At 42.4% G+C, this 21990-nt stretch overlaps 1 protein-coding gene across 2 annotated transcripts in view; it reads left to right on the plus strand.

The window, feature by feature from the left end:
- Positions 1–21990, plus strand: part of LOC132400452 (amine sulfotransferase-like) — a 68113-nt gene that overhangs the window by 24900 nt on the left and 21223 nt on the right. For both annotated transcript variants that reach the window (XM_059981431.1, XM_059981433.1), the window contains 3 exons: positions 5181–5307; positions 8041–8135; positions 16466–16634. In XM_059981431.1, the coding sequence (XP_059837414.1) occupies positions 5181–5307; positions 8041–8135; positions 16466–16634 (391 nt within the window). The remainder of the gene's footprint in view (positions 1–5180; positions 5308–8040; positions 8136–16465; positions 16635–21990) is intronic.

A 21990-nucleotide genomic window follows, 5' to 3' on the forward strand; every position in this document is an offset into this window, starting at 1 on the left:
TTGGCACTGGTGACATCGCAGAGCAATGTGTTGTTAAATGCCTTAAGGACACAAACACACTGCCTCAGCTGAGGCTCGAAACAGTGACCTTCAGGTTACTAGTCTGATGCCTTGCCCACTAGGCCAAACATAGAACTAGATTGTAACAAACAACGTGACTTTGAACTTAGAACTAGATTTCAACAAACAAGAGCATTATGTAAATGCAGTGCCACAATATTTTTCTTTAGACATTAGCAAGGACTCAGTGATGGGGTATTCTTTGGCCTTTTTACTGGGTGCTCCTCTTCCTTTTTTGCTCTCTAAGATTGGTAGACAAGAACTCAATCCCATTATTAAACATACATTAAGAATTTGGTTTCAGTTTCGCAGATTTTTTGAGTTAAATAATTTTGTTCTTTCTAGTAAAATCCATCTTAATTATTTTTTTAAACCATCAATTTTAGATCAGGCGTTTTTAATTTGGAAAGCCAAAGGAATAATAACTTTTTCAGATTTATTTATAGGAGATTGTTTAATGTATTTCACTCAGCAGATAATTATGACTTACCTAATGCACACTTCTTTAGATATTTAAAAATTAGGAATTTTTTTACGTATTTTGCTTCCAAGTTACCCCTATGCTTATCCACCTAATATGATAGATACCCTTTTTCAGGTTAAATCACTTCAAAAAGGACTGATAGCTACAATTTATAAATGGTTATTGAATTTATGAATGATATCTAATGTTAAAATTAAAGGTGCTTGGGAACTGGAATTTCAAGAGTTGCTGTCAGATAATCAATGGAGTAAAATTTTTCATTTGGTAAATATTCGATCTATTTGTGCCCATTATTCCTTGATACAGTTCAAGGTAGTGCATCGGCACATATGTCAAAGGATAAGTTAGCCTGTATTTTTCCCAATATCAATCCTATTTGCGATAGATGTAATATTGAGGTGGCCACTTTAACTCACATGTTTTGGTCTTGCATAAAGGTGGACAATTTTTAGAAAGATGTTTTTAAAACTTTATCAAAACTGGATCTGGACCTACAACCAAATTTACTTACAGCTATTTTTGGGATCATTCCATCGGAAGCAGGATATATTCCTGTTTCCGCTCAACGGATGATAGCATTTTCAACTTTATAAGCTAGGAGAGCCATTTTGCTTAAATGGAAGGATTCTAATCCACCTACTGCTCTTTATTGGCTTTCCTCCATCATGTCCTGTTTAAGTTTAGAGAAAAAAGAAGTCCGACATTTGATACATCCTTTAAATTTGAAGAAATCTGGCGACCTTTTATTCAATATTTTCATGTGAATTGATTTATTGATTTTTGTACTGACTCTCTTCCAGTTATTTTTTTTGAAGTTTTGGATTTGATCAGAAAGCCTTTCTCAGTTTTACTCTCAGGATGGACTGCCCAGTCCTTTTTCCCTCCTTTTTGTTTTTGTTTGTAGAGAATAGCAGGGGTTTTTTCATATAAAAATTCCAAAAGTCTTTTTTTTCTTTTTATGAATTGATAAGAATTGATAACCACATTAATAGGGTTGTATTATAGACCACCCAATAGTCAGCGAGAATTGGAGGAACAAATCTGCAGAGAGATAACAGAGAACTTCAGGAGATGGAAAGTTGTGAGTGTAGGGGATTTTAATTTTCCACACATTGATCGGGACTCCCATACTGTTAAAGGTCTAGATGGGTTAGAGTTTGTGAAATGTGTTCAGGAAAGTTTTCTAAATCAATATATAGATTTAACAACTAGGGAGGATGCAATATTAGATCTCCTATTTGGAAATGAGTTAGGACAGGTGACAGAAATGTGTGTAGGGGAACACTTTGTTTCCAGTCATCATAACGTCATTAGTTTCAACTTGATCATGGATAAAGATAGATCTGATCCTCGGGTTGAAGTTCTAAACTGGAAAAAGGCCAAATTTGAAGAAATGAGAAAGGATCTAAAAAGCATAGATTGGGACAGGTTGTTCTCTGGCAAGGATGTGATCGGTAAGTGGGAGGCCTTCAAAGGAGAAATTTTGAGAGTGCAGAATTTGTATGTTCCTCTCAGGGTTGAAGGCAAAATGAACAAGAATAAGGAACCTTGGTTCTCGAGGGTTATTGGAACTGTGATAAAGAAGAGAGATGTATAACATGTATAGGCAACAGGGAGGAAATAAGATGCTTGAGGAGTACAAAAAGAGTAAGAAAATACTTAAAAAAGAAATCAGGAGGGCTAAAAGAAGACATGAGGTAGCTTTGGCAGTCAGGGTGAAGGATAATCCTAAGAGCTTCTACAGGTATGTTAAGAGCAAAAGGATAGTAAGGGATAAAATTGGTCCTCTGGAAGATCAGAGTGGTCGGCTATGTATGGAACCAAAAGAAATGGGAGAGATATTAAATGGGTTTTTTGCATCTGTATTTACTAAGGAAACTGGAATGGAGTCTATGGAAACAAGGCAAACAAGTAGGGAGGTCATGGAACTTATACAGATTGAAGAGGAGGAGGTACTTGCTGTCTTGAGGCAGATCAGAGTAGATAAATCCCCAGGGCCTGACAGGGTATTCCCTCGGACATTGAAGGAGACTAGTGTTGAAACTGCAGGGGCCCTGGTAGAAATATTTAAAATGTCGATATCTACGGGTCAGGTGCCAGAGGATTGGAGGATAGCTCATGTAGTTCCGTTGTTTAAAAGTGGCTCAAAAAGTAATCCAGGAAAGTATAGGCTGGTAAGTTTGACATTGGTAGTAGGTAAATTATTGGAAGGAATACTGAGAGATAGGATCTACAAGTATTTGGATAGACAGGGATTTATTAGAAAAAGTCAGCACGGCTTTGTGCATGGTAGGTCATGTTTAAACAATCTATTAGAGTGTTTCGAGGAAGTTACCAGGAAAGTGGATGAAGGGAAGGCAGTGGATGTTGTATACATGGACTTCAGTAAGGCCTTTGACAAGGTCCCGCAAAGGAGGTTAGTTAGGAAGATTCAGTTGCTAGGTATACATGGAGAGGTAGTAAATTGGAACAGACATTGGCTCAATGGAAGAAACCAGAGAGTGGTAGTGGAGGATTGTTACTCTGAGTGGAGGCCTGTGACTAGTGGTGTGCCACAGGAATCAGTGCTGGGTCCATTGTTATTTGTCATCTATATCTATGATCTGGATGATAATGTGGCAAACTGGATCAGCAAATTTGCTGATGATACAAAGATTGGAGGTGTAGTGGACAGTGAGGAAGGTTTTCAAAGCTTGTAGAGGGATTTGGTCCAGTTGGAGTAATGGGCTGAAAATTAGCAGATGGAGTTTAATATGGACAAGTGTGAGGTATTGCTCTTCAGAAGGTCAAATCAAGATAGAATATACAAGGTTAATGGTAGGACACTGAGGAGTGCAGTAGAACAGAGGGATCTGGGAGTACAGATACATAATTCCCTAAAAGTGGCGTCACAAGTAGATAGGGTCGTAAAGAGAGCTTTTGGTACATTGGCCTTTATAAGTCAAAGTATTGAGTATAAGAGTTGGAATGTAATGTTGAGGTTGTATAAGACATTGGTGAGACCGAATTTGGAGTATTGTGTGCAAGTTTTGGTCACCTAATTACAGGAAGGGTATTAATAAGGTTGAAAGAGTGCAGAGAAGGTTTACAAGGATGTTGCTGAGATCTGAGAAACTGAGTTACAGAGAAAGGTTGAATAGGTTAGGACTTTATTCCCTGGAGCATAGGAGAATGAGGGGTGATTTGATAGAGGTGTATAAAATTATGATGGGTATAGATAGAGTGAAGGCAAGCAGTCTTTTTCCACTGAGGCTAGGGGAGAAAAAAACCAGAGGACATGGGTTAAGGGTGAAGGGGGAAAAGTTTAAAGGGAACATTAGGGGGGGGCTTCTTCATGCAGAGAGTGGTGGGAGTGTGGAATGAGCTGCCAGATGAAGTGGTGAATGTGGGCTCACTTTTGACATTTAAGAAAAACTTGGACAGGTACATGGATGAGAGGGGTTTGGAGGGATATGGCCCAGCTGCAGGTCAGTGGGACTAGGCAGAAAAATGGTTCAGCACCGCCAAGAAGAGCCAAAAAGCCTGTTTCTGTGCTGTAATGTTCTATGGTTCTAAAAGGAGATTTAATTATCTTTTTCCCTATTATACATTCTGTATCAGATTAATACTATTTATGATTTTGATAATGTTTATTTCACCTTCTGTATGAATTGTTATTGATATATATATTTGAGATAATTCTCCTCTTGCTTGTATATATGCTCTTTTAAAATCAATAAAAAGATTGATAAAGAAAGAAAGACTTTTGCTAAATTCTAAGACTTGCAAGGACTTTTCAGCTAAATTCTAAGAGCATTCACAAGCGATTAGATTAAACCCTACATATCCAAAGAGTGTTAAATTCTTCCACAATTCCCACTTGCTGGCTTCTGCATGCCAGCTATTCTCTATCCATGTTAGTATCTTTCCTGTAACGCTCTAATACAGGTGGCTGCCCATTGGTTGACATATGACTGAGTTTCATTGCGTTGGTTAGAAACTATTTTTCCCCTGAAGCAAATAAGGAGATTCAACTCAATCATTGTAGAATCTAAAATTAAGAGTGGTTAATTAAGATTATTAAGACATCGGGGCAGAATTAGGTCATACAGAATAGCAAATCCTCCAGGAGGACACAACCTTGTCATGCTTTGGAGGCTTGTGTGCCTCAATGACCCAGAGAGCTATGTTGGCTGGAGTCGGGGCTTTATGCTTTGGCTCTCGGGAGGGTCACCCATGCCAAACAGGTCAAAGTGCAGACGCCAAACTAAGAGTGGTTCACCAGTTCTCCGGGTTGGGGGTGCAGATTCAGCCCAGGACTAACAACCCTGACTCGCCAAACAAAACTGTTACAGAAACACCAATGAAGAATCCTTCTACATCTGAGTGTGATGGCATTCCTGAGACCCCACCTGAGACTTGCATGACTGACAGTAGTGAAAACTGAGTGGAAGCTACTGACATGATGAACACTGCCAGGAGCTTCATTGCTGCCCTAAATGTCAGCAGAATAATGAGCAGTAGAGGGAACAACAAATGGGCTCCTATTAATAAAGAGCAAAGTTAACCAGTTTGCTACAGCATCTAATTCATCTACTCGATCATCCTTCATGTTCTCTGTAAATTTAGTTGTTCTGTTCATGTTCTTTCCTTGTAGGTTATTTATGTTGCACGGAATCCTAAGGACATCATGGTCTCTTCATATTATTTCCATAAATATTTTGCCATGTTTGAAGCACCAAAGAATTTCATGGACTTCTTTGAAAAATTCCTTGATGGTAGAGGTAAATCGGTCAGCTTCATGTAATTGTCAGTTTGTTCGGTAAACCTTCTGCATAGTAGTGACCTGGTCTCATTATATTTAGTAACTGAAAGGGTGCTGGGGGCGTTGAATGAGGTTGTAATAGTCGGGAGTGGTAATGATGTTGCAGCTGAAAGAGCCTCTGACAACTGAGTGCAGCTCCTAGCTTTCATGTGTGGCTTAGCTACGAAGCCTGCTGGAACCATTTCTACCGACAGGAGAATGGGCAAAGATGGGTTATTAGCACCTTAAAACCAGTTACTTCAGGCGGATGGGGATCATCAGCATAGTTGGCAGCTCATCTAGGGGAAAGAAAACTCTTATCTCAAAACTTGTGCTGCCTCGTATCAATAGCCACTCATGGAGAAGGCTTCTGAAGTAAATCCCAAGGGTAATATCCGGAGGTGGAGTCCCTGAGGCAGTCCTATGTGTGAGTTCATTGCTGTTGGTGCCAAACTGTATCAGTCTCTGCTGTTCTTTTGGGTTCATCAGATGTGAGGAGAGGGGGAGCTTGCTATGTGGGCAACCGATTGCTCTCCACATTGTACTGCCCTGGCTTGCGTATCTAGACAGCTCAGACACAATATCCATGGTTCGCCCTGACCGATGGAGATCTCTGACCCTCTCCCCTCGTCCCTCTCCCCTCCTGTCCCTCTCCTTCCCCCTCGCCCCTCTCCCCATCTCTCTCCACCACCCCCCAAACCTCTCCACACTCCCCATCCCTCTCTGTGCCCCACCCGTCCCTCTCTTTCCCCCAGTCCCTCTCTGCCCCACCAACCCTCTCCACCCCACTCCCCTCCCCGTTCTTCTGGCTTCACATCACCTTCCTCCTCAGTCTAAAACGTCGACTGTTTCTTCACTTCCAAGATGCAGCCTGACCTGTTGAGGTCCCCCAGCATTTTGTGTGTTGCATCTGCCAAATTTCTTGTGACTATCTAACATTTTTATGATCCATTCCAGCTTTACATTGCATCCTGGAATTTGCTGGCCCAGTTACTGGCAACTGTTTTTGGTTGCAGGATTTTGAGGGATACTTTCCCAGACTTCATAGTGTTGTCCTGTTAGGATTAATTATCATTTTTAGTAGGGCAAGTACACTCAGAAGCCACTTTATTACACACCCCCTGTACTTTTTTTAAAAAGTAGCCACTGAGTGAACATTCACGGCCTTCTGCTGCTGTAGCCCATCCTCTTCAAGGTTCGATGTGTTGTGCGTTTAGAGATGCTCTTCCGCACACCGCTGTGGTAACGTGTGGTTATTTGAGTTACTGTTGCCTTCCTGTCCGCTTGCACCAGTCTGATCATTCTCCTCTCACCTCTCTCATTAACAAGCTATCTTCACCCACAGAACTGTCCTCACTGGATTAGTTTGCTTTTCACAAAATTTCACAACATTCTCTGTAAATTAAAAACCGCTGTGCATGAAAACCCCAGGAGATCAGCAGTTTCTGAGATACACAAACCATCTCGTCTGGTACCAACAATCATTCCACAGTCAAAGTCATTCTGATACTTGGTCTAAACAGCAACTGAACCTCTTGATCATGTCAGAATGCTTTTAGATATTGAGTTGCTGCCACATGATTGGCCGATTAGATTTTGTATTAACCTAATAAAGTGGCCACTGAGTGTATTTAATTAATGACTCATTCATTAAAAATGTTTGGAAGGTTTTAGTCAAGGAAAGCATTTTTTCACACCAAACTGTTCTAGGCAAAGCCATGAACATAAATTTATGTCCCTGCAGCTGCATTCTTTGTAATGTAATGTGGGACAATAAATAACACAGGTACTTTATAGCAGAGGGTAATAGATTATTGATTAGTCAGGGCATCAAAAGTTGCAGGGAGAAGGCAGGAGAACGGGGTTGAGAGGGATAATAAATTAGTCAAGATGGAATGGCAGACAAGACTCAATGTGCTGAATGGCCTACTTCTGCTTCAATGGTCTTATAGTTTTATAAGCTGAAATCACCAAGATTCATCATCATCAATACTTCATAGTTGTTCTATAAAAATTATGTACAGTTTTCACCTAAAATCATTTGAATGGCCTAAACCACATGAACTTCTACAGATGTACTGTGAGAGTATTCTAACTGGCTGCATCACCATATGGAATGGTACGGGTGGGGGGTACCACACATGATCACAGCAAGCGGCAGAGTTATAAAGTTAGTCAGCTCCACCAAGGGTACCAGCCTCCATAGTATCTACGACATCTTCATGGAGCGAATCCTCAGAAAAGTGGGGTCCATCATTAAGGACTCCAACCACCCAGGACATGCCCTGTTCTCATTGATACCATTAAGAAGAGAGAGGCCTGAACGCACACTCAGCAATGCAGGAACAGTTCTTTACCCCTCTGCCATCAGATTTCCAGACGCACGTTGAACTCAAGAACTATACCTCACTGCTTTTTTAAAGTGCGTTTTTGCTCTCTATGTCTTAATGTAACTATTTAGAATATATATACATTACTTGCTGTAATTCAGGTTCTTTTTTATTTATCATGTTCTGCTGCCACAAAGTTAACAAATTACACAACATTTGTCAGAGATATTAAACCTGATTCTAATTCTGAGTCAGTTTTATATTCTTCAGAGAAGAAATCTGTTTGCTTTCATCTTACTGAATTGCTGTCTCATCAAGAATGTTTTAATAATTATTCAAATAGACAAAATTAAGTGTAATTTTATGTTTTCTTTCTCCAACAGTGGTATTCAGCTGTTGGTTTGACCACATCAGGGACTGGTATGTTCACAAGGATGAATTCAACTTTTTGCTGATAACCTATGAGCAATTGAAGAAGGTAGAGCAATTGTTCAAGTATTGCATTATTTAATAATTTGTAATAACTAAATAGTAGCAATGTAACCAAAGTAATCAAATATCCATTATACAGTATCTTTAGTTTCTACCAAGTGCTTCACTTCTCATGGGGCAGCCGTATGGTGATGTAGAGGTTATCATGACACTTAACAGCGTCAACCCTAAGATTGGTTTCAATTCTTGCTGAGTTTGGTAAGGAATTTGCACATTCTCACTGTGACCATGTGGGTTTCTTCAGGGTGGTCTGTTTCCTTGTAAAGAGAAAAGGGTTAGTGATTTGTGGGTGTGCTATGTTGGTGCTGTAATCATGGTGACACTTGGGGGCTGCCCAGCACAGTCCTTGACTAATTTGACTTGACACCAAATTACACATTTCTCCCTTCCCCTCCTCCCGCCCTCCACTTCCTCTTCCCTCCCCTCCTCTTCCAATGACACCCATGTAACCAATTAACATACTTCTCCATTTGTCTTTGGACTGTGGGAGGAAACCTGAGCACCTAGAAGTAAAACTTCCGTGGTCATGGGGAGAGCATACAAACTTCTTACAGAGAGAGGTGGATAGAATATTAAGTCTTCCAAGAACATTAAATTATTAGCTATATTTCCCATAATTTCTGAAAGCATTTTTCACTCACCAAGATGCTGCTACTAAGTCGCAATCTTTGTTCAATATTTCACTGCACGTGACAAATAAAGTTAATCTTTAAAATTTTACCATGTAAACTCAGATGATGCTGTGCCTGTCCTTTTTGATTTTTCCTTCCCGCCAGCCAGGGACCCACACAGTCATTCCAAATGAAACGGCAATCCATTGGCAGCAGTAATCCAGTGGACTACATTCAGTGTTCAGAGTGTAGCCTCCTCTATATCAGTGAGACCAAATGCAGGTTAGATTGGAAACGAGAGAATCTGCAGATGCTGGAAACCTAAGCAACACACACAAAATGCTGGAGGAACTCAGCATTTCAGGCAGCATCAGTGGAAAAGAGTACAGTCAACGTATACATAGACACACAGTGGATTCCAATCGAATGGGCCATTGGTTAACTGGGCCAGCTGTTTATTTGGGACAACTCTGAAAGAACAAAAATTGACAAAATAGCTGTGGTTCCCTTTGTTTCATCAGGACACTATGCTGCTCAACTGGGACAGGGGATTGCTGTTGAACATTTCTATCTCGCATCAGTTGCCTCCACTTATGTGGCTGTTAGACACTACACCATGCTTAGAACAATCAGTTTAGCATCAGTTGTATGGTAGGTCAAATATGATGACAGAACATAGTATTAATGATAAGACTCTTGGCAGTGTGGAGGATCAGAGGAATTTTGGGGTCTAAGTCCATAGGACACTCAAAGCTGCTGCGTAGGTTGACTTTGATTAAGAAGGCACATGGTGCAATAGCCTTTATCAATCATGGGATTGAGTTTAGGGGCCAAGAGGTAATGTTGCAGCGGGATAGGATCCTGGTCAGACCCCACTTGGAGTACTGTGCTCAGTTCTGGTCGCCTTACTACAGGAAGGATGTGGAAACCATAGAAAGAGTGCAGAGGAGATTTACAAGGATGTTGCCTGAATTGGAGAGCATGACTTATGAGAATAGATTGAGTGAATGTAGCCTTTTCTCCTTGGAGTGATGGAGGATGAGAGGTAACCTCATAGAAATGTATAAGATGATGAGAAGCATTGATCATGTGGATAGTCAGAGGTTTTTTTCCCAGGGCTGAAATGGTTGCCACAAGAGGACACAGTTTTAAGGTGCTGGGGAGTAGGTACAGAGGAGCTGTCAGGGGTAAGTTTTTTACATAGAGTGGTGAGTGCGTGGAATGGGCTGCTGGTGACGGTGGTGGAGGCGGATACGATGGGGTCTTTTAAGAGACTCGTGGACAGGTACATGGAGCTCAGAAAAATAGAGGGCTATGGGTAAGCCTAGATAATTTCTGAGGTAGGGACATATTCAGCACAACTTTTTGGGCCAAAGGGCCTGTATTGTGCTGGAGGTTTTCTATGTTTCTATGTATGTGTTTATGTTCAAAAAGCAGTGATTCTTGTCATGGATAATTGGTGAGAACTAAGCAGTAAGACAATTTGGAACTGTTTTGCTCACTGCGGTTGAAGTATTCAGACCTAGAGATGCCAAAACCAGACAGGAGTGAAAATGAAATTATTTCACCATTTCAAAAAATGAGAAGCCACAAAGAATTTGAAGGGATTGGCAATTATCTTGAATGTTACAATCAAAATGAAGATTTGGAGGATGCAGTTGTCAGAAATATTGTATGAACCAGTCTAGGTGTCTGTGTTGATTTTGTCCTTTTGGTGATGCTCGTCCATTGTGTCCGATGATGACGGGAAAACCTGTGCGCAAGAGTTTTTAAAGTGGACTGTGCCAGTTCCACTCTCTCAACCTCAGAATTCTGGGTCCAGGGCTACAAGTAAACATCAGAACTGTAGTCTCCCGAAGTTGTGGTGGATCATCATGACTTCTCTACCTTGTCATGTCCTTCACTCTCCACGGAGCATTGCAGTGCCACCTTCCTGACCACTGGATCTCACTGTAGATCTCATCCGCCCAGTCCACTGGAGCTGATTTCATTTCCCCTCAACCAAAAGAACATGGAACATGGTAATGTACACTCAATGAATTCCTTTGTCAATGATGCTGAGGAACTAATACACAGTTTTATTGTACTGTAGAGGTAATCTGATCTGTGTCTTATTTAAATACATGAATTGTTACTCTGTTAAATGGTAGTTCGTCCTTTTATACTGTATACCTTTTCAACTATTTCCATGAAACTTTGGCTAATTGGGACAGAGGCTTAATTGGGCCAAAATGTACTGGTCTCGATGCGTCCTAATTAACTGGAATCCACTGTATATATATTTATATATTACTTTGTAAATAATCGGTGTAAAAAGAGCAAAAGAATTTGGGCTGGTGTTCATGGGTTCATTGCCCACTCAGAAATCTGACAGTGGAGAGAAAGAAGCTGTGCTTCTTCAGGCTCCCGTTCCTCCTCCTCAAAGCTAACAATGAGAAGAGGGCAGATGGAGGTCCTTCATGCTGGTTGCTTCCTTTTTGAGGCATTTGCCTTTTGAAGGTGTCCTCAATACTGGGAAAGGTAGTGCCCACAATGGAACTGGCTGAGTTTACAACTTTCCGTAGCTTTTACTGATCCTGTGCATTGGCTCCTCGTACCAGACAGTGATGCAGCCAGTTAGAATACTCTCTACGTTACCGCTGTAGAAACTTGCGAGAGTCTTTAGTGTCATTCCAAGTCTCCTCAAGCTCCTAATGCAATATAGCCTCTGTTGTGCCTTCTGTGTAATTACATCAATATGTTGGGCCCAGGATAGGCCTTCATAGCTGTTGACACCCAGGAACTGGAAGCTGCTTCTACTGATCCCTTAGAGAGGACTGATATGTGTTCCCTTGACTTCTCCACAATCAATTCCTTGTGTCACTTGCATTAACAATAACGACACGTGTAGGGCAGTGCGAGGTTACAGTGGCATCATACAACCATATAACAATTACAGCACGGAAACAGGCCATCTTGGCCCTTCTAGTCCTTGCTGAATGCTTACTCTCACCGAGTCCCACCTACCTGCACTCAGATCATAACCCTCCATTCCTTTCCTGTCCATATACCTATATAATTTTTTTTAAATGACAAAATCGAACCTGCCTCTACCACTTCTACTGGAAGCTCGTTCCACATAGCTACCACTCTCTGAGTAAAGAAGTTCCCCCTCATGTTACCCCTAAATTTTTGCCCCTTAACTCTCAACTCATGTCCTCTCATTTGAATCTCCCCCACTCTCAATAGAAAAAGCCTATCCACATCAACTCTATCTATCCCCCTCATAATTTTAAATACCTCTATCAAGAACCCCCTCAACCTTCTGCACTCCAAAGAATAAAGACCTAACTTGTTCATCCTTTCTCTGTAACTTAGGTGCTGAAACCCAGGTAACATTCTGGTAAATCTCCTCTGTACTCTCTCTATTTTGTTAACATCTTTCCTATAATTCGGTGACCAGAACTGTACACAATACTTCAAATTTGGCCTCACCAATGCCTTGTACAATTTTAACATTACATCCCAACTCCTTTACTCAATGCACTGATTTATAAAGGCCAGCATACCAAAAGCTTTCTTCACCACCCTATCCACATGAGATTCCACCTTCAGGGAACTATGCAGCATTATTCCTAGATCACTGTTCTGCTGCATTCTTCAATGCCCTACCATTTACCATGTATGTCCTATTTGGATTATTCCTACCAAAATGTAGCACCTCATGCTTATCAGCATTAAACTCCATCTGCCATCTTTCAGCCCACTCTTCTAATTGCCATAAATCTCTCTGCAAGCTTTGAAAACCTACTTCATTATCCACATCACCACCTATCTTAGTATCATCTGCATACTTACTAATCCAATTTACCACCCCATCATTCAGATCACCATCAACACAGGTTCAATTCCCCCCAGTGTCTGCAAAGAGCTTGTACGTTCTTCCTCTGTCCGTGTTTTTTTTCTCCAGATGCTCCAGTTTCCTCCCAAATTCCAAAGACATGCCGGTTGGTAGATCAATTGAGCAGTACAGTCTTGGGTGGCCTGTAGGGCCTGTTACCATGCTGTATCTATAAAAGTTAAAAAACAATCTGAGAAAGTGCTGGGGACAGGCCGCGAATGTTACCATGCATTCCATTGCCAATGTAGTATGCCCACATTGTTCAGCAAAACAATGGAAGCAGCCAAAAAACCCCACCAAACACCAAAACAAAGGACTCTACAAACCTCCTCCTTCCATTACTAAGCCTCCAACTCGAGGACAGGGTAATTGCTTGGTTCAGCAACTTCATTCAATCTAAAGATGTGTCACCCTGAGCTTCTCATTACTATGAGACCCAAAGCAAACTGAAGGAGCCACAGCAATAATACATATAAACACGAGGGAAACTGCAGATTCTAGAATTCAAAGCAACACACACACACACACACACACACACACACACACACACACACACACACACACACACACACACACACACACACACACACACACACACACACACACACACACACACACACACACACACACACACACACACACACACACACACACACACACAGTCTATGGAGAAGAGTAAACAGTGGGCATCTTGGGCCAAGACTCTTCTTCAGGACTAGAAGGAAAGGGGGGAATGCCAGAATGAGAAGGTGGAGATTGGGGAAGGAGGACAAGTTAGAAAGTGATAGGTGAAGCCAAGTGAGTGTTGGGTGAGGAATTAAGAAGCTGGGAGGTGATAGTTGTAAAGACAAAGAGCTGCAGATGAGGAGAGGAGAGTGGACAATGGCAGAAAGGGAAGAACGAGGGGATGTGATAGACAACAGAGCAGAAGAGATAAGAGGTCAGAATGGGGAATTGAAGAAGAGGGAAGTGGGAGGGGGGAGAAATTAGCAGAAGTTGGAGAAATCAATGTCCATGCCAGCAGCTTAGGGGCAACCTAGATAGAATATGAGGTGTTGCTCCTGCAGCTTGAATGTAGCCTCATCTTGGCAGAAGAGCACTCCATATTTTCTGTCTGGGTATGTTTCAGTCTTCTGGTCCTTTTAAGGGGTTTGGCCTTGAAATGGGGAAGGAAACTGGAGCACTTGAGGACATTCTCAAAGGTTTCAAAGGTGCATTTAACATCAGAAATGTTTACAGTGTACATCCTGAAATGCTTTTCCTTCACAACCATACACGACAACAGAATGCCCCCAAAGAATGAATGACAGTTAAATGTTAGAACCTCAAAGTACCCCCCCCCCAGCTCCCCTCTCTCCTGTGCAGAAGAGGCAGCAAACAATGACCCTGCTCCCCCCACTAGCAAGAAAAAAGTATCAGCACCTGCCATCGAGCACTCAAGTGTGCAGCAAAGCATCAATAAAGATACAGACTTGCAGTACCCCGAAGACTACTCGTTCACCGAGTATTCAACATACCACAGGCTCTCTCTCTCCCTAATAAGGGGAAAAGGGGTGTTTCCATTTCACAGCGAGAGGGGAGACATAACAAACGAATCGCTGGTTTATGATGTTAGAAATCTGTTGCTTCACTTTTTCCGAGCTCTGTGCCCAAAGATCTCAAGCCTCTGGGCACACAGCCAGAGATCTTCCAACTCCCACAACACACTGATCTTCTGCTGGGACATCGTCTCCAGAGCCACGGGATCTCGGAGCTCTTAGGCCAAGCCCTTGGCATGTCAAAAAAGTGCAGTGACTTTGATTCAGTGAACATGCAGCACTCGTTCAAGACTAAATCTGCCAATGTAACTCTGAGGGAGCAACACTATCTCCTGTGTCTCTGAAATAAATTTGTTTTGGATTGTAGGTGAAAGCGTGACACAAGAGAAGGGTGAATAAAAAGAATAGAGATAAAGATTATCTTAGTGTCACATGTACATTGAAATGAGGTAAACATAGAAACATAGAAGATAGGCGCAGGAGTAGGCCATTCGGCCCTTCAAGCCTGCACCGCCATTCAGTATGATCATGGCTGATCTTCCAACTCAGAACCCTGTACCTGCTTTCTCTCCATACCCCCGATCCCTTTAGCCACAAGGGCCATATCTAACTCCCCCTTAAATATAGCCAATGAACTGGCCTCAACTGTTTCCTGTGGCAGAGAATTGCACAGATTCACCACTCTCTGTGTGAAGAAGTTTCTCCTCATCTCGGTCCTAAAAGGCTTCCCCTTTATCCTTAAACTGTGACCCCTCGTTCTGGACTTCCCCAACACCAGGAACAATCTTCCTGTATCTAGTCTGTCCAATCCCTTTAGAATTTTATACGTTTCAATAAGATCCCCCCTCAATCTTCTAAATTCCAGCAAGTATAAACCCAGTCAATCCAGTCTTTCTTCATATAAATGTCCTGGCATCCCAGGAATCAATCTGGTGAACCTTCTTTGTACTCCCTCTATGGCAAGAATGTCTTTCCTCAGATTAGGGGACCAAAACTGCCCACAATATTCTAGGTGCGGTCTCACTAAGGCCTTGTACAACTGCAGTAGAACCTCCCTGCTCCTGTACTCAAATCCTCTTGCTATGAATGCCAACATACCACTTGCCTTTTTCACTGCCTGCTGTTACCTGTATGCCCACTTTCAATGACTGGTGTACAATGACACCCAAGTCTCATTGCACCTCCCCTGTTCCTAATCGGCCACCATTCAGATAATAATCTGTTTTCCCGGTCTTGCAACCAAAGAGGATAACCTCACATTTATCCACATTAAATTGCATCTGCCATGAATTTGCCCACTCACCTAACCTATCCAAGACGCCCTGCACCCTCTTAGCATCCTCCTCACAGGTAACACCGCCGCCCAGCTTTGTCTGCAAACTTGGAGATGCTGCATTTAATTCCCTTGTCTAAATCATTAATATATATTGTAAACAACTGGGGTCCCAGCACTGAGCCTTGTGGTACCCCACTAGTCACTTGGGAGTCCTCGTGCAGGATACCCTTAAGGTTAACCTCCAGGTTGAGTCGGTGGTGAATGCAATGTTGCCATTCATTTCTAGAGGAATAGAGTATCAGAGCAGGGATGTGATGTTGAGGCTCGATAAGGCACTGGTAAGACCTCACTTGGAATACTGTGTGCAGTTTTGGTCTCCTTATTTAAGAAAGGATGGGCTGATATTGGAGAGGGTTCAGAGAAGATTCACTAGAATGATTCCGGGAATGAGTGGGTTAACATATGAGGTACGTTTGACCGCTCTTGGACTGTACTCCTCGGAGTTTAGAATAATGAAGGGGAGGGACCTCATAGAAACATTTCAAATGTTGAAAGGCATGAACAGAGTGGATGTGGCAAAGTTGTTTCCCATGGTGGGGGAGTCTAGTATGAGAGGACGTGACTTGAGGATTGCAGGGCGCCCATTCAGAACAGAGATGCAAAAGAATTTTTTTGGCCAGAGGGTGGTGAATCTATGGAATTTGTTGCCACTGGCGGCAGTGGAGGCCAAGTCATTGGGTGTATTTAAGGCAGAGATTGATGGGTATCTGAGTAGTCAGGGCATCAAAGGTTATGGTGAGAAGACAGGGGAATGGGACTAAAGGGGAGATTGGATCAGCTCCTGATGAAATGGCAGAGCAGACTCGATGGGCCGAATGGCCGACTTCTGCTCCTTTGTCATATGGTCTTATGGTCTTTTATTAGTAATGTGATCAAACGATACATTACTTGTGAATGGCAGGGAAGATGTATCTTGAGGGAGTGTTACAGAAGCTTAATCTGTGTTAACAGGATTGTCGAGCGACGATACAAAAAATATGCAACTTCGTTGGAAGACAGTTGGATGATGAACAACTTGAGAATGTGATGAAGTACAGCTCGTTCAATGAAATGAAAACAAATCCAATGGCCAACTATGAAAACATCCCCAAAAAAGAGATGGGTACATTTCTTCGTAAAGGTACAGAAAATTTTATAATTCAGTGTTGATGATTTCAGGTGCAACACATTTCATTGTGAAACACAGACACAATAGTCACTTTATAAGGTATCTCCTATATCTAATATCTGAGTGGATGCTCGTGGTCTTCTGCTACTGTAGTCCATCCACCTCAAGGTTCAAAGTCTTGTGTATTCAGAGATGCTCTTCTGCACAGCAAGGTTGTAACACGTGGTTATTTGAGTTACTGTCTCCTTCCTGTCAGCTGGAACCCGTCTGGCCGTTCTCCTCTGAACTCTCTCACTAACAAGCTATTCTTGCCCGCAGGTTGCTGCTCACTGGATTTTTTTTCTTCGTTTTGGTTTCTGCACCTGTATAAACTCTAGGGACTGTTGTGCATGGGACAATTTACAATGAAACAATTAACCTTACTAGCGGTACATCTTTGGACTGTGCGAGGAAACCCAGGTACAAACTCCTTACAGACAGCAGTGGAAATTGAAACTGGGTCACTGGTACTGTAAAACATTCATTGTGATAACCACTACACTACCAAGCCATCCCTGTTCTTTCCCCTTCTGACATTCGGGCTCAACAACAACTGGCCTTCTTGACCGTAGCTACATGCTTCTATGCATTGAGTTGGTGCCATGTGACTGGCTGATGAGGTATTTGCGCTATCAAGCAAGTGTGCAGGTGTACCTAATGAAGTGGCTACTGAGCATAAAGTGTACGAGATTGGAAGAAAAGTAAACTAATTGGCTCCCTGTAAGTTCTGGAATAGAAAGAGCCACTCAGCTCAGACTCCATGCCAGCCAGTCCCATTCGCTGCTCTCAGTTTCTGGCCTTGACCCTGAAGGTTTTGCTGAATAGTTGTTCATTAAGTTACCTTTTATGTGGTGAGGTTCTCTGCCTGCCTTACGCTGTGAGACAGAGGTCCAGACCCACAGGTGATTTTTTCTTCTCACCTGGTTCTTTAAGCAATCAGTTTAAATCCGATCCATATTTATTGACCCCTCTGCCAAATAAAATAGATCCTCTGTCTTTACACAAGAGACTCTGCAGATGCTGGAAATCCAGGGTAATGCACACAAAATACTGGAGGAGCTTAGCAGGTCGGCCAGCAGCTACGGAAACGAATAAATAGTCAATGTTTTGGGCCGAGACCTTTCAAGATTGTAAAGGAAGGGGAAAGAAGCTAGAGTAAAAAGGTGGGAGACTGGTAAGTAGGAAAAGTTAGTAGGTCGTAAGTGAAGCTTGTTGGGTGGGGAATGGGGATGAATAATGAAGCTGGGAGGTGATAGGTGGAAAAGGTAAAGGGCTGTAGAAGAAGGAATCTGATAGGAGAGAAGAGTAGACCATGAGAGAAAGGAAAAGAGGAGGTGCACCAGGGCAAGGTGAAGAGAAGAGGTAAAAAGTTTGCCAGAATGGGGAATTAAAGAAGGGGGGAATTAAAGAAGGGGGGAATTACTGGAAATTGGAGAAAATAATGTTCCTGCCATCAGGTTGGAGACTAGTCAGACAGAATATGAAGTGTTACTCTTCCAACCTGAGGGTGGGCACATTCTGGTAGTAGAGGAGGCCATTGACCATATTGTAATGTGAGTATTATTATTAAAAGTAAGTTAATACTAACCCGGAAGCTGTTGGTAACGAGAGGCGGGATCCGGGGTTGGTGGGGTTTTTACTTCCGTTCTTTTTACTCCCAGTATGCATTGTATATAGACAATAGACAGTAGGTGCAGGAGTAGGCCATTCGGCCCTTCTAGCCAGCACCACCATTCAGTGTGATCATGGCTGATCATACACAATCAGTACCCCGTTCCTCCCCTCTCCCCATATCCCTTTACCCCGCTATCTATAAGAGCTCTATCTAACTCTCTCTTGAATGCATCCAGAGACTTGGCTTCCACTGCCTTCTGGGGCAGAGCATTCCACATATCCACCACTCTCTGGGTGAAAAAGTTTTTCCGCATCTCTGTTCTAAATGGCCTACCCCTTATTCTTAAACTGTGTCCTCTAGTTCTGGACTCACCCATCAGCGGGAACATGCTTCCCTCCTCCAGTGTGTCCAATCCCTTAATAATCTTATATGTTTCAATCAGATCCCCTCTCATCCTTCTAAATTCCAGTGTATACAAGCCCAGTCGCCCCTATCTTTCAACATATGACAGTCCCGCCTTTCCCCAGGAATTAACCTTGTGAACCTACGCTGCACTCCCTCAATAGCAAGAACGTCCTTCCTCAAATTTGGAGACCAAAACTGCACACAATACTCCAGGTGGGGTCTCACCAGGGCCCTGTACAGCTGCAGAAGGACCTCTTTACTCCTATATTCAATTCCTTTTGTTATAAAAGCCAGCATGCCATTAGCTTTCTTCACTGCCTGCTGTACCTGCATGCTTGCTTTCATTGACTGTTGTACAAGAACACCTAGATCTCGTTGTACTTCCCCTTTTCCTAACTTGATTCCATTTAGATAGTAATCTGCCTTCCTGTTCTTGCCACCAAAGTGGATAACCTCACATTGATCCACATTAAACTGCATCTGCCATACATTTGCCCACTCACCCAACCTGTCCAAGTCACCCTGCATTCTCATAACATCCTCCCGACATTTCACACTGCCACCCAGCTTTGCGTCATCAGCAAATTTGCTAATGTTACTTTTAATCCCTTCATCTAAATTATTAATGTATATTGTAAACAGCTGCGGTCCCAGCACCAAACCTTGCGGTAACCCACTGGCCACAGCCTGCCATTCCGAAAGGGACCTGTGAATCACTACTCTTTGTTTTCTGTCAGCCAGCCAATTTTCAGTCCATGTCGGTACTCTGCCCCCAATACCATGTGCCCTAATTTTGCCCACAATACCATGTGCCCTAATTTTGCCCACTAATCTCCTATGTGGGACTTTATCAAAAGCTTTCTGGAAGTCCAGGTACACTATACCCACTGGCTCTCCCTTGTCCATTTTCATAGTTACATCCTCAAAACACTCCAGAAGATTAGTCAAGCATGATTCTCCCTTCATAAATCCATGCTGACTCGGACTGATCCTTCTACTGTTATCCAAATGTGTCATAATTTCCTCTTTTATAATTGACTCCAGTATCTTTCCCACCACTGATGTCAGGCTAACCGGTCTATAATTCCCTGTTTTCTCTTTGCCTCCTTTCTTGAAAAGTGGGACAACATTAGCTACCCTCCAATCAGCAGGAACTGTTCCTGAATCTATAGAACATTGGAAAATGATTACCAATGCGTCCACGATTTCTAGAGCCACCTCTTTAAGTACCCTGGGATGCAGACCATCAGGTCCCAGGGACTTATCAGCCTTCAGACTCAACAGTCTATCCAACACCATTTCTTGCCTAATATAAATTTCCTTCAGTTCAGTTCAGTTTACCCTAGTTCCTTTGGCCACTATTACATCTGGGAGATTGTTTGTGTCTTCCCTAGTGAAGACAGATCCAAAGTACCTGTTCAACTCATCTGCCATTTCCTTGTTCCCCATAATAAATTCACCCGTTTCTGTCTTCAATGGCCCAATTTTGGTCAACTATTTTTTTGCTATTCACATACCTAAAGAAGCTTTTACTATACTCCTTTATATTCTTGGCTAGTTTACCTTCGTACCTCATTTTTTCTTGGCATATTGCCTTTTTTGTTATCTTCTGTTGCTCTTTAAAAGTTTCCCAGTCCTCCGGTTTCCTGCTCATCTTTGCTATATTATGCTTCTCTTTTATTTTTATACTGCCCTTTACTTCCTTCATCAGCCACGGCCGCCCCTTACTCCCCTTAGGATCTTTCTTCCTCTTTGGAATGAACCGATCCTGCACCTTCTCCGTCATTCCCAGAAATACCTGCCATTTTTGTTCCACTGTCTTCCCTGCTAGGGTATTGTTCCATTGACCTTTGGCCAGCTCCTTCCTCATAGCTCCATAGTTCCCTTTGTTATAATACTGACACATCCAATTTTCCCTTCTCCTTCTCAAATTGTAGGTTAAAACATATCATATTATGGTCACTACCTCCTAATGGTTCCTTTACCTCGAGGTCCCTGATCAAATCCGGTTCATTGCACAACACTAAATTTAGAATTGCCTTCTCCCTGGTAGGCTCCAGTACAAGCTGTTCTAAGAATCCATCTCGGAGGCACTCCACAAACTCCCTTTCTTGGAGTCCAATACCATTCTGATTCTCCCAGTCTACTTGCAGGTTGAAATCCCCCATGACAACTGTATCATTACCTTTGTGACATGCCAATTTTAACTCTTCATTCAACTTACACCCTACATCCAGACTGCTGTTTGGGAGCCTGTAGATAAATCCCATTAGGGTCTTTCTACCCTTAGAATTTCTCAGTTCTATCCATACTGACTCTACATCCCCAGATTCTATGTCCCCCCTCGCAAGGGACTGAATATCATTCCTCACCAACAGAGCCACCCCACCCCCTCTGCCAGTCAGTCTGTCCTTTCGATAAGATGTATATCCTTGAATATTCATTTCCCAGGCCCGGTCCGCTTGAAGCCATGTCTCTGTTATTCCCACAACATCATACTTGCCAATTTCCAACTGAGCCTCAAGCTCATCTACTTTATTCCTTATACTTTGTGTATTCATATATAATACTTTTAATTCGGTACTCCCCTCTCCTTTCATATCAATTTCTATTTCACTTGGCCGTACTGTATGATCTCTTCTTGAGCTTTCTACTCCATTGATTCTGTTGTCCTTTTTAACTTTTCTTATTTTCCCTTTCCCTTTAACTCCATCCTTATATTTCCAGTTCATCCCCTCCCATGTTATATAGTTCCTCCACCAATGCCACATGAGGTACCTGGAAGCCTCTATATTGTAAATATCATTTGCTGTCCCCGATAAAGATGTTCTTTTGGCCATCAAATTGTCAAGTCGTCTTTTTGTAAAGTAGAAGTTACCACAGACCGACATGTTGGAATGGGAATGGGGATTAGAATTAAAATGGCTGGCCATCTGGACAACCTGCTTTTTATATCTTCGCCCTCAATATTTATCTTCAATGTTAATTTATCCTCTATAAATATTGCCCTCTCTATTTATTTCCATTTTGGTAGAGGGATGGGAACCAGAGTGACAGGGCTCAGGTTGGGGCAGGTGGTATACAACTAGATACAGTACACAGTCAGTCTGTCAGGAAGAACAAGCAGCTGATAAGGCAAAATTGCAGTCAGTGACTCCAACGCCTCTGTCCCAGGCTGTAAACAGGTGACACCACGGCTTGAGGCCTAGTCCTTGCTACGACCAAGGCCACACACGACTGTTCACCCTTGCTCATAGTCAATAAATAAGTGAATCAAACTTGTGGCACACCGGTTTAACAATGTCCAAA

This window comes from Hypanus sabinus, chromosome 10, assembly GCF_030144855.1.
Source record: "Hypanus sabinus isolate sHypSab1 chromosome 10, sHypSab1.hap1, whole genome shotgun sequence".
NCBI classification, from domain to species: Eukaryota; Metazoa; Chordata; class Chondrichthyes; order Myliobatiformes; family Dasyatidae; genus Hypanus; species Hypanus sabinus.